We start from the raw sequence: 12524 nt of genomic DNA on the forward strand, positions 1-12524 counted from the left end.
CCATACAGACCATCAATTCAAATTACTTAAGCAAAGTATATTTTGCTTTGGGCTGTATGGTGTGAATGTGCTGTTATTCAACTCTAAATTCTAAATATAACTGCATTGTGCTTAGCCCTCTATCCTCCAAAAACTAACTCTTGAGTCCATAACTTAAACACTGATAAGAAGTTTCCAGGCATCTACAACACTGAATTTGATACAGCAGATTTTCTTAAAAATTTGTATTGCTTACTACCCATTAAATTATGCATAGAATTTCTTATATTTTTGGTATTTCCATTCTCATTCCAGGTGAATTCATCCTTCTCAAGGTCAAGTATCAACTCAACCATAACTGATGGATTGTTTTCACCAAAATTTCCAGTTAGGTTCTACCTGCTCTCATGAAAAAAATCTGCAGTATGGAGAACACTAAGCTCATTAGCAAAGTTGATGACTAATCTCTCCTAGTTATGTTGTGAGTTAGGTAAGAAGACATAATACTGGGGTGAATGCCAGGGTACAACAAATGAAATCATTATTAAGTAAAAAATAATAATTGATATTTAATTTAGCAAAACTTCATGCCTCAAGGGCAGTTAATTTTAATATACTTGTTCACACTTTTTAATGGAAATATTAAGAGAAAAAGCTCATGGGAATAATACTAAATCACTGAAAGTAAAATGTAGAGAAACACTTCCTACAGTAGAAACCCATTACTATAACAGTTTCAAATGTTTCTCACATTTCCTTTCTTAGGCTCAAAAGAGACTAAAATTGCAATTAAGGGCTTAGAAGATTTCCTCTGTGTAAAAGTGAGAAGATAAAGGACATTGACAGAAACAGGACTGTTGGACATCCCTTCCCTCTATGATGCCACCTTCAACATAAAAAATCCAAATGGTAGTTCACCATAAGTCTGAATAAAAAGAATCAAAATAAATCTGCAAAAACACTTTAGGCATTCTCATTTCACTTTGCTGCGTATTTTTTTTCCTTTGTTCAGGGTCTTGCAGTGGGAAAAACTGGGCCCCTGAGAAACAATTCCCAGAATGCACCATGATTTGTGCTGCATTTGAGGCCTGTGCTCATTAAGGATACCTATGAGTTTCTTCTTTGTCTTTTAAGAGGGCAGAATTCAGCAATAACTCAAATGCCCAGACCTCTCCCCAGACATCATTTTTCTAGCAGTCCAAATGGAGCTGATTCAAGGTCAGAGGTCATAGGCTGTGCTCCATTTGCCAGCTGGCAGTAAGCTCCAAGGACAGAGGGTGCAAGAAGCGTGACGATTCTTCAAGATGCTCATTCACACAGCATTGAGAGTATCCCCACGGATACCTCAGAAATACTCATTTTATCTCAGTTGGGTGGGTTGGAGAAAAGAGTGTCAATTTTGTGGGGTAGCATGGCAGAGCTTCACATGCCATGGTCCCATCCCACTGAAGCTGACTTTATTTTACACCAACACAATAAAGTTTAAGAGAGGATGAAATGTTTCCATTATAGATCAACATTATCTGCCCTGTGACTAAGAACAGAGCAATACTGACTAACAGGCAAACATCTGGAACCTCGTTTGAGGGAGAAACAGTGGCTAGCATCAACACTCTACCTAGAATGATATGGAAACTTCCCAACAGGGAATCATATTAAAATGTTGATTTACAGTTATTTGGGTAAGCTGTTTTCACTCTCAAACTTCTGTATCAGTTTTTGTGTGCTTGTCCCATACTACATCCAGAATTTAACTATTTTTCCTTTCCTAAATGGCTAAACTGAGATGCTGTGTATAAGAAATAGAAAGTGACAAGATATGACCGAAGCATTGGAAATCAATCCAAACTAAATGTGCTTCTTAACTATAAGTGAACAGTTGAAAACAATCCTCTTTTATAGCCATGGAGATAAATACTCTGTTTTTATTAGGAAAAAATTGCTTTGGACTGAATAAAGTCATTTGATTAACAAGTCAAAGCACATGGTTTATTGATGTTTCAGAAAGGAGTTTACAAGGTCTAGTGAAAAAAATAGACCCAACTCTGAATTAACAAATTACCCTGGTATATAGGACATTGACAGTTCACCGCTAATAGATTTACGAGCTACTGCTGGGTGTTTCATCCCTATTTGGTTTATTATGATAAAATATTGGGGCACTGGTAACCTATAGCCTTATTGCAATATACTATATTGACCTTTGACCATTAGGACCTGACAGCAAAACTATGTATCAAATGTTTAATTTGTCTTAATCTAACAGGATCAGCATGAGTATTATGTGGTTTATGTTGAAGAGGCTATTCAATGTAACTAACACATAGCATGCTGGCTTGAGATTTGCTACAACTCAATAAGTTAGCTCTTGAGAGATTATAAAAGTCACAATTAAGATCCAGAAGTCACTGGCAAAGTGGCATGTGATTTGAGTAAAGAAAGTGTCTATACAGAATCTCATTGTTGAACTCAGAAGGATTTTTTGTCCCTTGCGAAATTTCAAATTGTATTTGATAACAGATCTTTTTGATAAATTTAATTTTTATCTCTAGTTCCTTTTAAAAGCTGTCCTTTTCAAGCTGTCTGAATATGTGATAGTTTGTTCTTTTTCTCATGATTTCCATTCCTTCTTTTATGTCTTTAGAACATTACTTTAGTTTCTATAATATTGCTATCAAAATTTTTCAGTATCTAGTAATGCTATATTGTGTCTGTTGACTGAAGGTGGACTGCTTTCCTTCTGTATTTTCTAATTTTGGATAATGAACTCCCTTCAGTAGGGTTCTATTTGCAGAAACTCATGGATGAGGGTATGTCTCATCAAAATTTTGCTCTTCCTTCTTATAGGTGCCAAAAGATCTTTTCAGGCTAGGTTGACTTTTTATGTCACTGTCTCAGTCTGGTTACTCCTGAATCATGTAAGCAAGGTAAATTGGACTCTAAACCAGAATGAGGGCAGGCCTCTGGATAGAGATTTAGAAGAAATGAGGTATTTCATTTTCTCTGTCTCTCTACTCCCACACCTTCTTTAATCCAAAATCCAGGGTTAGTCAGATAAGTTTTCTTGAGCTCTTACTGTCTCAATGGTGTGTTAATCCCACCTTTAATCTGGGGTATAGTTTTTGGAGAATTTCACCTGTATAAAAATCCTAACTATAATTCTGTGCTTTGCAGAGTTCCAAGCCTACATGACACTTAAAACCTTAGACCCTTTGGCAATGAGACTGGCAGACTCCTCCAGGAAGCTGTAGCTGTAAACACTTACTTGATTTCTTCATCTTTGTTTTAGGCTCCTGAGAAATAATTTTCCTTACCTTGTTAACTCAGTTATGCATTCAAAAGTTTATCCAAAACTATGATAGCAATTCTCAGGTTAACAAATCAAATTGTTGGGTTAGAAATCAAAATCTTGTTTTAAAAATGCCCCTTTTACACATAAATGAATTAGGTAGAAGCAGGCAGGAAACTAAAGTGTCAGAAAGGTTGTCCTACCAACTTGACTCACTTTATTACACATTTAATGGATGACCTGGTTCAGTGCACTAGCTTACATATTTCATTATCCATCTTTCTTCTATTTAGTCAGTTTTCTATGTTCTGGATGTAGTGTTCGATATTTTTAGATAGCATATGGAAAGATAAATTAATAGCACTTTTTAAACTCCAAGGCTTGTAATATTGAAACTGCTTTAAGCAGCCAGTTTTATGTAAATGATCAAATCATCAAACTTTCATAATACAGTAAACAGTTAACATGACATGGTATTTTGAAAGGAATTTTACAAGGATCATTCCAAAAATGGAAATAGTCTATTAAATGAGAAATCAGTAGGACTTTAAGCATTTCTCCATTTCTGTAGGAGTAAATCCCAACCAAAGGACACAGCTAATGCTCGCCTTTCTGGGACAACATTGCTGTCTAATACTGAATGTAAGAATCTGTTTCTGGTCTAACATATACTAATACTACAAAAGATAACCAATATAGACTTAAAAGTAATAAAAGGTAAGACTGAATATTATAGTTTTAATTGACATATAGAGTTCTTACAGATAGAGAAAATATTGAAATGGGGATGAAGAAGGCAAGAATGAAAAAAAAATAAAAGAAAATGAAGTAATATATTTGTTATAGATTTTCTTCTAAGACAGCATGAACAGGTTTCCAAAAAATAATTTATGGCATGTTAGTATAAAATATGTTTTTTTTCTTACTCACTTTTGGAATAGTACTCATTACACAGATGAGAGGTTTAGAAATCACTTATTGTTAACTAATTCAAGGACTCTATAAAAACTGAGTTTGAAGTATAGGCAAAGAAGTTACTGTCATCTTTTCCATATGAAGGAGACTATAATCACTGACATTTTCTGATCCCTTCTCTCAGTCTGAAAATTTTGCTGAGCATTCCATGGACAGTCAGAGAAAATAATTCATTTAGCAAAAATGTTCTTTCAAATTTCAGTTTCTAAGATTAGGAGAAAGATTATTGAATTGAATGAGAAAACTGCTACGTAAGTTATTTTCTTGCCCATTTAATTATACCAAAGGACTTCTACTTGGTAACTCAACTTGTTACTTGCGTATGGGGTTCTTATTCAACTTTGATGCCAGGCCTCATCATTTAATGATTTATGCTATTGTTCACAGTCTCTAGTTCAAAGCGTGAGTGTGTGCGTGTGCACACACACTCCTACATACTTTATACTAGATCTAACACTCAATTCTGCCATTCTATAATTTTACTGTTTTCTGTTCAGTTCCAAAAAAAGGTTAGGAATGAAAGGGCACTTTAAAGAACCCAAGACACAGTGACACTTTATTTCTGAAGCTAGCAGAAGCAGTGTTAACAGGAGAAGTTGTTGCTTTTCAAAAATTATATTAACTGTGATACCAGAAGGAAAAGTTACTCTACATTTTGAAAAATTAATTAAAAGAAAATGAATCACATGATGTTTCTCTTGGAAAATAAGAGGGAAAGGCTGAGCTACTCTGGATTGATGAAGGCCAAATATCTGGAATCAGGGAGTGTGTGCTAGGTTTGTGCCAAACTTTACTTCCGCAGTGAAGCTAACCAATGTCTACACCTTAGGATGACATGATGAATGAATGGGACATGAATGCATCTGTCATTACCTCTCCCACTTCTTAGTGGTTGATGGGAAACTGAATATAGGAATTGTTATGGTTTGCTCTGCAATTTTTTCCCCCACTCTACTGTATGGGAATCAATGGAAATAATTTAAAAGATGAGAAGATAATTTAGTGTTTTCTTTAAGCCTTCTTTCTTCCATGTCTTTTACACTTTCCACTAACACAAGGAACCCTCTAGGTGAACTATTTCTACTGTAAAATATTACTTCTGGTCTTAAATTTTCTAATCTATTAGCTGTCCTCTATTTAATTTACAAAATTTTAGATTAACTCTGATGGAAATTACTGGTTTTGACTTTTCTTTTCACTTTAGACTTGACTATCATTTAAAAACTGCTGTTTGGGGGCCTCCCCTGGTGGCGCAGCGGTTGAGCGCTGGGTTGCGAGGCTGCCCTCAGCCTCTGCAGCGCCAGTTCAATCCCTGGCCCAGGCGAGGGTCCCACAAAAACAAACAAACAAACAAACAAACAAACAAACCCCCCCCCCCAAAAAAAAAACCCTGCTGTTTGGGGCCTTCCCTGGTGGAGCAGCAGTTGAATGCTGGGCTGCAAAGCTGCCCGAAGCCTCTGCAGCACCAGTTCAATTCCTGGACTACCGGTGAGGGTCCCACATGGCGCAACAGAACGCTCCTGCCGTGCCCACTGCTCCCCTCAGCAGTGTATTTCATCAGTCTGCCTGTTCTGTCCCCCGCTCTGGTGAATTCTCTCACCCTTCCGTGCTTCTGGCTGTACCCAGTGCTTGTATAAATAAATAAATCTTTAAAAAATTAAAAAATAAAAACTGCTGTTTTCTCTCCCTCCCCTCACTCCAATCTTTTCTCCCTTTTTGTTTGTCCCTGGAAGGTTATTATATAAGACATAATTTTAGAAGCTCAGTTTTCATTTTACCAAAACTCTGCTCAAGAATTCTCATTCTTTGGAAACATAAACCCCAGTTATAAAACACGACTCTCAATATTTAGGTGAATAGTAATATTATTATTAGGAAACTATTATACTTAAAATTATAGTTCTGAAAGTAAACTTAGAGAATAAAAATAAAAAAAACTTGTTAATAATATAGCTCAATTAAAAAAAATTGTAGGGCAAAAGGATACTTCCATTGTTACGAAGCTGGGCATACTGGTAGTGAATATGGAGCAGAATCTGCTAATGTTTAAGGGTAGAATACTGACAATGTGATATCAAGTCTACAGGCTCAGCCATAAACAATGGGAAGATAAAATCTAAGCATTTTTGTTTCAGTGAAACCCCCTCTGAAGAAATCATGAACATTTTTCAAAACATACTCAAGCATTCTGAAATGTGTGCATCTTTCCAACCTTTACTGATTGTCATGGCTAGCATTACTCTACTCCTCCTCCTTTTGAGCAATCTTTAAGAGATATGCTTACGGAGGGACATACATTGGGGTTTCAAATAAAAATAACCCAGTTTTTAGACAAGATTTGTGTCAAAAGACACAGGCATATTTAAGTGTCAGCCTAAGTAATGTAGTGAATAACTCCAGTTTAACCAAGTCCTCTTGAGTATTTCTGGAATAAACCCACATAGTTATTCCAACTTCTGCCACCCCCAAATCAGCATAAATTCCTATTTTCCACTTGCTCAAGCCTTTTCTTTCATCTTGGGTAAACATGAAAAATATGAAAGCATATTAATGCGGGGAAAAACTGAGGATTCTGTAGTCACAAATAAATCAAATTTATGATGTAAAGGAAGGCTGAAGACACAAGTAGACACAAGTGAAGTATTATATTTTTGAAATACAGTGAAAATGAAGATTAATAAAATGAAATAAATGAGAAATGAATAAAAGAAAGTGTGCATAGGAAGTAGAAAAGAGGACAAAAGGATATAAACATTAATCATCAAGAAAAGCAGACTTAAGTAGTAGACAAAAAAAGCAAAATGAAATAATGCTCAAAAGGGGTGTTAAGGGCAATCAGAAAGGATTAAAAATTGGTTAAGAATGGAATGGGACAAGACCACCACAAAGCTAAACCAATGAAACTTGATTTTAAAAAAGTAACACAGTGGCCTCCCCGTTGGCGCAGCAGGTTGGGTGCAGCGCTGTGAAGCTGTCCGCAGCCTCTGTAGTGCGGGTTCAAAGCCCGTCCAGCCAGGGAGATTCCCACATGGCATGGCAGACCTCTCCTGTCTCGCCTGCTGCTCCCTCAGCAGTGCTTTCGGTCTGTCTGCCTGTTCTGCTCCCTGCTCTGCCTCTGGTGAATCCTCTCACCCTCCCACGCCTCTGGCCTGTACCCCAGCTATTGTATAAATAAAAAATAAATCTTAAAAAAAAAAGTAACGTGTAGCTCTTTTGCCTAATTTTATGGAAAAAGTGGAAAAAGGTTAATAATGGCAAGAAATAAGATGCAAATAATAGAAGCCAACAGTTGAAAAATAATACAAACCTAAAAGGTTATTAAAGAGACTGGAAATAACAATTATATGTAATTATATTTAAATCTACAGATTCGTATGAAGTAGTCTTAAGAATGAAAAACTGAGGAATATCCACAATTAATGTCAGAGTCTAAAGTTAAACCCACTACATCAAAGTATAAAAGTAAGATTCTATCTCCACATTCTCAAGATAACAGAATTTGAAACTATGTGTTATTTAAGCCTGTCATTGGCTCCATGAGAACTATAAACTCACTGCTAATTCACATGTAAAGAGCAAGAGAAAGACAACTGATCACAAGCAATGTCAATTTACCTGAAATAATCCATGTCAAGTAAAAAAAACGTTTTTCATAGAATTTGGTATTTACTTAATGACAATTTACATTTCAGGCATTAAATAATTATTATTTAAAAACTTCTTGTGACACTGAATAGACTACAAGAAAGTAAAACTAATATAACTGGATTTTTATATGACAGAGTCTGTAAAGGTTAACAGTGAAGTCCCAGTGTTCCATTTTAGTCACATATTGCCTGATTATATGCAGTCATAATGAATTCAGTGCAAAAGAAAGTGAACTTAAAGCTCATCATACCAAATGTTGGGCTTTCATTAATAAGCCAAAAATAAAGAATAGTGCTTTATAGGAAAAAGAATAATAGAGAAACCATAAAAAATGGAAGAAAGCCCCATATTACTAATTCTTTTCATCAGTGTCTAAAATAAGCAATGACTCTTGTTTTAAGTTAATGAAACACATATTCTACCCCTAGGTTTTATGCACAAGGTAAACATGTAAGTCTTTTGAAATTGTTGTCCAAATTTTGTATAAAGATATAGTAGCTATGGGGGTAAATGAGTTGGGAAGAAAAAGAAACATTTTAAGCTGGCATTTAGAGATGTTTGCAATAGTCAGGGATGCTTCAAAAGCGATATGGGGACACCAATTTAAAAGACACTGCAGAGTTGTTATGAATACCGCTATAAATGTCAACATCACTGTAAAGGAAAGTAACAATAATTCAGTGAATTATGAAAGGATTAGAGGATAAACACTAGATGAAGTTTTACAAATGATTTAAAAAATGTGTGACATTTTGTATTCATGTTTTCACATACTTGCTTGCTTTTATTTCTACCCAGTATAGGAAGTAGATTACAATAACAACAACAACAAAAAAAGACAGAATCCTAATTCCAGGATTAGGATATGTGAATGATGGTAATAAAACAGCAAAATATGGAAACCTAATTCCATAATTAGGATAATTTCATAAATGTTTTAATAGCTGGTTTGTATAAATAAAAGTATGAAAAATAAAAAGCAATAATCTCAGATTAGGAAAAATTCTTAAAGAAATTTTCTGAAGAGATAAGACAATTGAGTAATTTAAAAGATAGAGACAAAAATGGAAGCAGACTCAAATTATCCGTTTGTTAAAATGAAATAGTAATTGTATCTTTAAAATAATGAATTCCTGAAATAACTAGACAAAAGGAAGCAATCAATAATTCTAATCTTAATTTTCACAGGAATATCAAGAAAATGTTTCTTATCATCTTCTAAGTGGTCCCTATAATACTTTTCAGGATCTAGGGCAAACCCCATGAAGTAGGATAATGTAAATTTTGTTAATAGCCATGATTTCTAATAAACTTAAGTAATTCATTATCTTTAAAAGCAGCAAGGCCTAAAAGATTAGAAAAATTTACCCATATTATGAATGTGAGAATCACATTAAGTTATAAGGGCTCCTAGAGATCTGTAACTTATACAAATTTAAAGCACGGAAGACTGCCACTACCTCCCACAAAACATACTTTGGCATTACATTTGGAAGATGAATACTTTGCTAGATGAGCTACAGAATAGTAAATCTTATGTTTCTTGAATTTTTGTCATAAAAAGTTTATTCCTACCATGACTCTAATATATTCAGAATAGACCATGTTAACAGTTTACCAAAACAAACATTAAAAGTCAACATCAGGGGCCTCCCCGGTGGCGCAGCGGTTGAGCGCTGGGTTGCGAAGCTGCCCGCGGCCTCTGCAGCACCGGTTCGATCCCCGGCTGCTCCCCGGCCACCGGAGGAGGGTCCCACATGGGGCGCAGACCTCTCCTGCCGCCCGCTGCTCCCCTCAGCAGTGTACTTCGGTCCTTCTGTCTGCTCTGCTCCCTGCTCTGGCTCTGGTGAATTCTCTCACCCTCCCGCGCTTCTGACTGTACCCAGTGCATGTATAAACAAAACAAACAAATAAATAAATAAATAACATGCCTCTATTTAAAAAAAAAAAAAAAAAGTCAACATCAGAAAGTTTGTTCAATAAATGGTGCTGGGAAAACTGTGTAGCTACATGCAAAAGAATGAAGCTTGACTACTACTTCACACCATGCACAAAAACCAACTCAAAATGGATTAAAGAACTAGACATAAGACCTGAAACCATAAAATACATAGAAGGAAATATAGGCTAAACACTACATGACATGCACCTCAAAGACATCTTTACAGACACATCACCCAAAGCAGTGATAGTGAAGGCAAAAATAAACAGCTGGGGCTACATCAAATTAAAGAGCTTCTGCACAGCAAAAGAGACAATAACCATAACAAAGAGAACCCCACCCCCCCAACTGGGAGAAAATTTTTGCACACAACACTAATGATAAAGGACTGATCACAAAAATCCACAAAGAGCTGATGAGACTCAACAAAAAACAAAGAAAATAAAAAAAGGAAATGCAAATGGCCAATCGGCATATGAAAAAATGTTCAACAAAATGTAATCAGGGAAATGCAAATCAAAACTACAATGAGATACCATCTTACACCAGTGAGAATGGCACATATTAAAAAAAACTAGCAACAACAAATGTTGGCGAGGTTATGGAGAAAAAGGAACTCTCCTGCACTGCTGGTGGGAATGTGAACTGGTCCAACCACTATGGAGAGCTGTGTGGAGATTCCTCAACCTGCTAAAGATAGAGCTTCCACTTGATCCAGCAATTCCACTACTAGGTATTTACCCAAATGACACAGAAACATTAATTCCAAAGGGCACCTGCACCCCTATGTTTATAGCAGCACTATTTACAATAGCTAAGCTATGGAAACAACCCAAATGCCCCAAAACAGATGACTGGATCAAGAAGATTTGGTACATATACACAATGGACTATTACTCAGCAATCAAAAAAGGTGAACACACGCAGTTTGCAGCAACATGGATGGAACTAGAAGGGATCATGCTCAGAGAAATAAATCAGAAAGAAAAAGAAAAATACTGGATGATCTCACTCATAGCAGGAATTTAGAAAACCTAAATAAGAGACCAGGAAAAAACTAATTAATACAAAGTGAAAAATCAAAATCAACAAGCAACTATAAACTAGAGACACACTATGGCGGGGGTGGGAGGGAAAGGAAGGATTAGGGTCAAAATAAGGGAGGGATACAATTTTATGGGGAATATAACCAAAAGGAAAATGCATACATTGTGCAAAAATGAAAATGATGTAAGAATTATATAAAATAAAACATTAAAAAAATAAAAAAAGTAGCTTTCCCTGGTGTGATTCCATCCTGCGCGGCTGTTCCTCAGAACAGTAGTCATTTATCTCTGCCCGCCTTCTTTCCCACCTAAGTGCGTGCCACCACCTCACGGAAGATTCGATGGACATGAGCCCTCTGAGGCCCCAGAACTATCTTTTCGGTTGCGAACTAAAGGCCGACAAAGATTATCACTTCAAAGTGGATAATGATGAAAATGAGCACCAGTTATCTTTAAGAATGGTCATTTTAGGGGCTGGTGCACTACACATTGTTGAAGCAGAAGCAACGAATTATGAAGGTAATCCTATTAAAGTAACACTTGCAACTTTGAAAATGTCTGTACAGCCAACGGTTTCCCTTGGGGGCTTTGAAATCACACCACCTGTGGTCTTACGGTTGAAGTGTGGTTCAGGGCCTGTGCATATTAGTGGACAGCACTTAGTAGCTGTGGAGAAAGATGCAGAATCAGAAGATGAAGAGGAGGAGGACGTGAAACTCCTGAGTATATCTGGGAAGCGTTCTGCACCTGGAGGTGGTAGCAAGGTTCCACAGAAAAAAGTAAAACTTGCTGCTGATGAAGATGATGATGATGACGATGATGATGACGATGAAGATGATGATGATGATGATTTTGATGATGATGAAGCTGAAGAAAAGGCACCTGTAAAGAAATCTATACGAGATACTCCAGCCAAAAATGTACAAAAGTCAAACCAGAATGGAAAAGACTCAAAACCATCAACACCAAGATCAAAAGGTCAAGAATCTTTCAAAAAACAGGAAAAAACTCCTCAAACACCAAAAGGACCTAGTTCTGTAGAAGACATTAAAGCAAAAATGCAAGCAAGTATAGAAAAAGGTGGTTCTCTTCCCAAAGTGGAAGCCAAGTTCATCAATTATGTGAAGAATTGCTTCCAGATGACTGATCAGGAGGCTATTCGAGATCTTTGGCAGTGGAGGAAATCTCTTTAAGAAAATAGTTCAGTTTGTTAAATTTTTCCGTCTTATTTCATTTCTGTAACAGTTGCTATCTGGCTGTCCTTTTTATAATGCAGAATGAGAACTTTCCCTACCGTGTCTGATACATGTTGTACAGGTTTCATTGCCAAGAATGTGTTGTCCAAAATGCCTGTTTAGTTTTTAAAGATGGAACTCCACCCTTTACTTGGTTTTAAGTATGTATGGAATGTTATGATAGGACATAGTAGTAATGGTGGTCAGACAAATGGAAATGGTGGGGAAACAAAAATATACATGTGAAATAAACAGTATTTTAATAAAGTAAAAAAATAAAATAAAAAAATAAAAAAAGTCAACATCAGAATCCAAAACTTCCAGGTATAGCAACAAACCAGCAAACTCCCTGAGAGAAACAATACCAACTCATTCTACCCCATGCCTTAATTTCTAAATCACACATGCTC

At 36.1% G+C, this 12524-nt stretch overlaps 1 protein-coding gene across 1 annotated transcript; it reads left to right on the forward strand.

The window, feature by feature from the left end:
• The first annotated feature begins 8391 nt into the window (after nucleotides 1-8391).
• Nucleotides 8392-12087, forward strand: LOC119250301 (nucleophosmin-like). The gene is made up of 2 exons (XM_054697622.1): nucleotides 8392-8397; nucleotides 11158-12087. The coding sequence occupies exons 1-2, from the start codon at nucleotides 8392-8394 to the stop codon at nucleotides 12070-12072; spliced, it is 921 nt and encodes a 306-aa protein (XP_054553597.1). The 3' UTR covers nucleotides 12073-12087.
• The last annotated feature ends 437 nt before the right edge of the window (nucleotides 12088-12524 follow it).

The sequence above is a fragment of the Talpa occidentalis genome, unplaced genomic scaffold (assembly GCF_014898055.3).
Source record: "Talpa occidentalis isolate TD23 unplaced genomic scaffold, MPIMG_talOcc4v2.1 talOcc4.17, whole genome shotgun sequence".
Taxonomy (NCBI): Eukaryota; Metazoa; Chordata; class Mammalia; order Eulipotyphla; family Talpidae; genus Talpa; species Talpa occidentalis.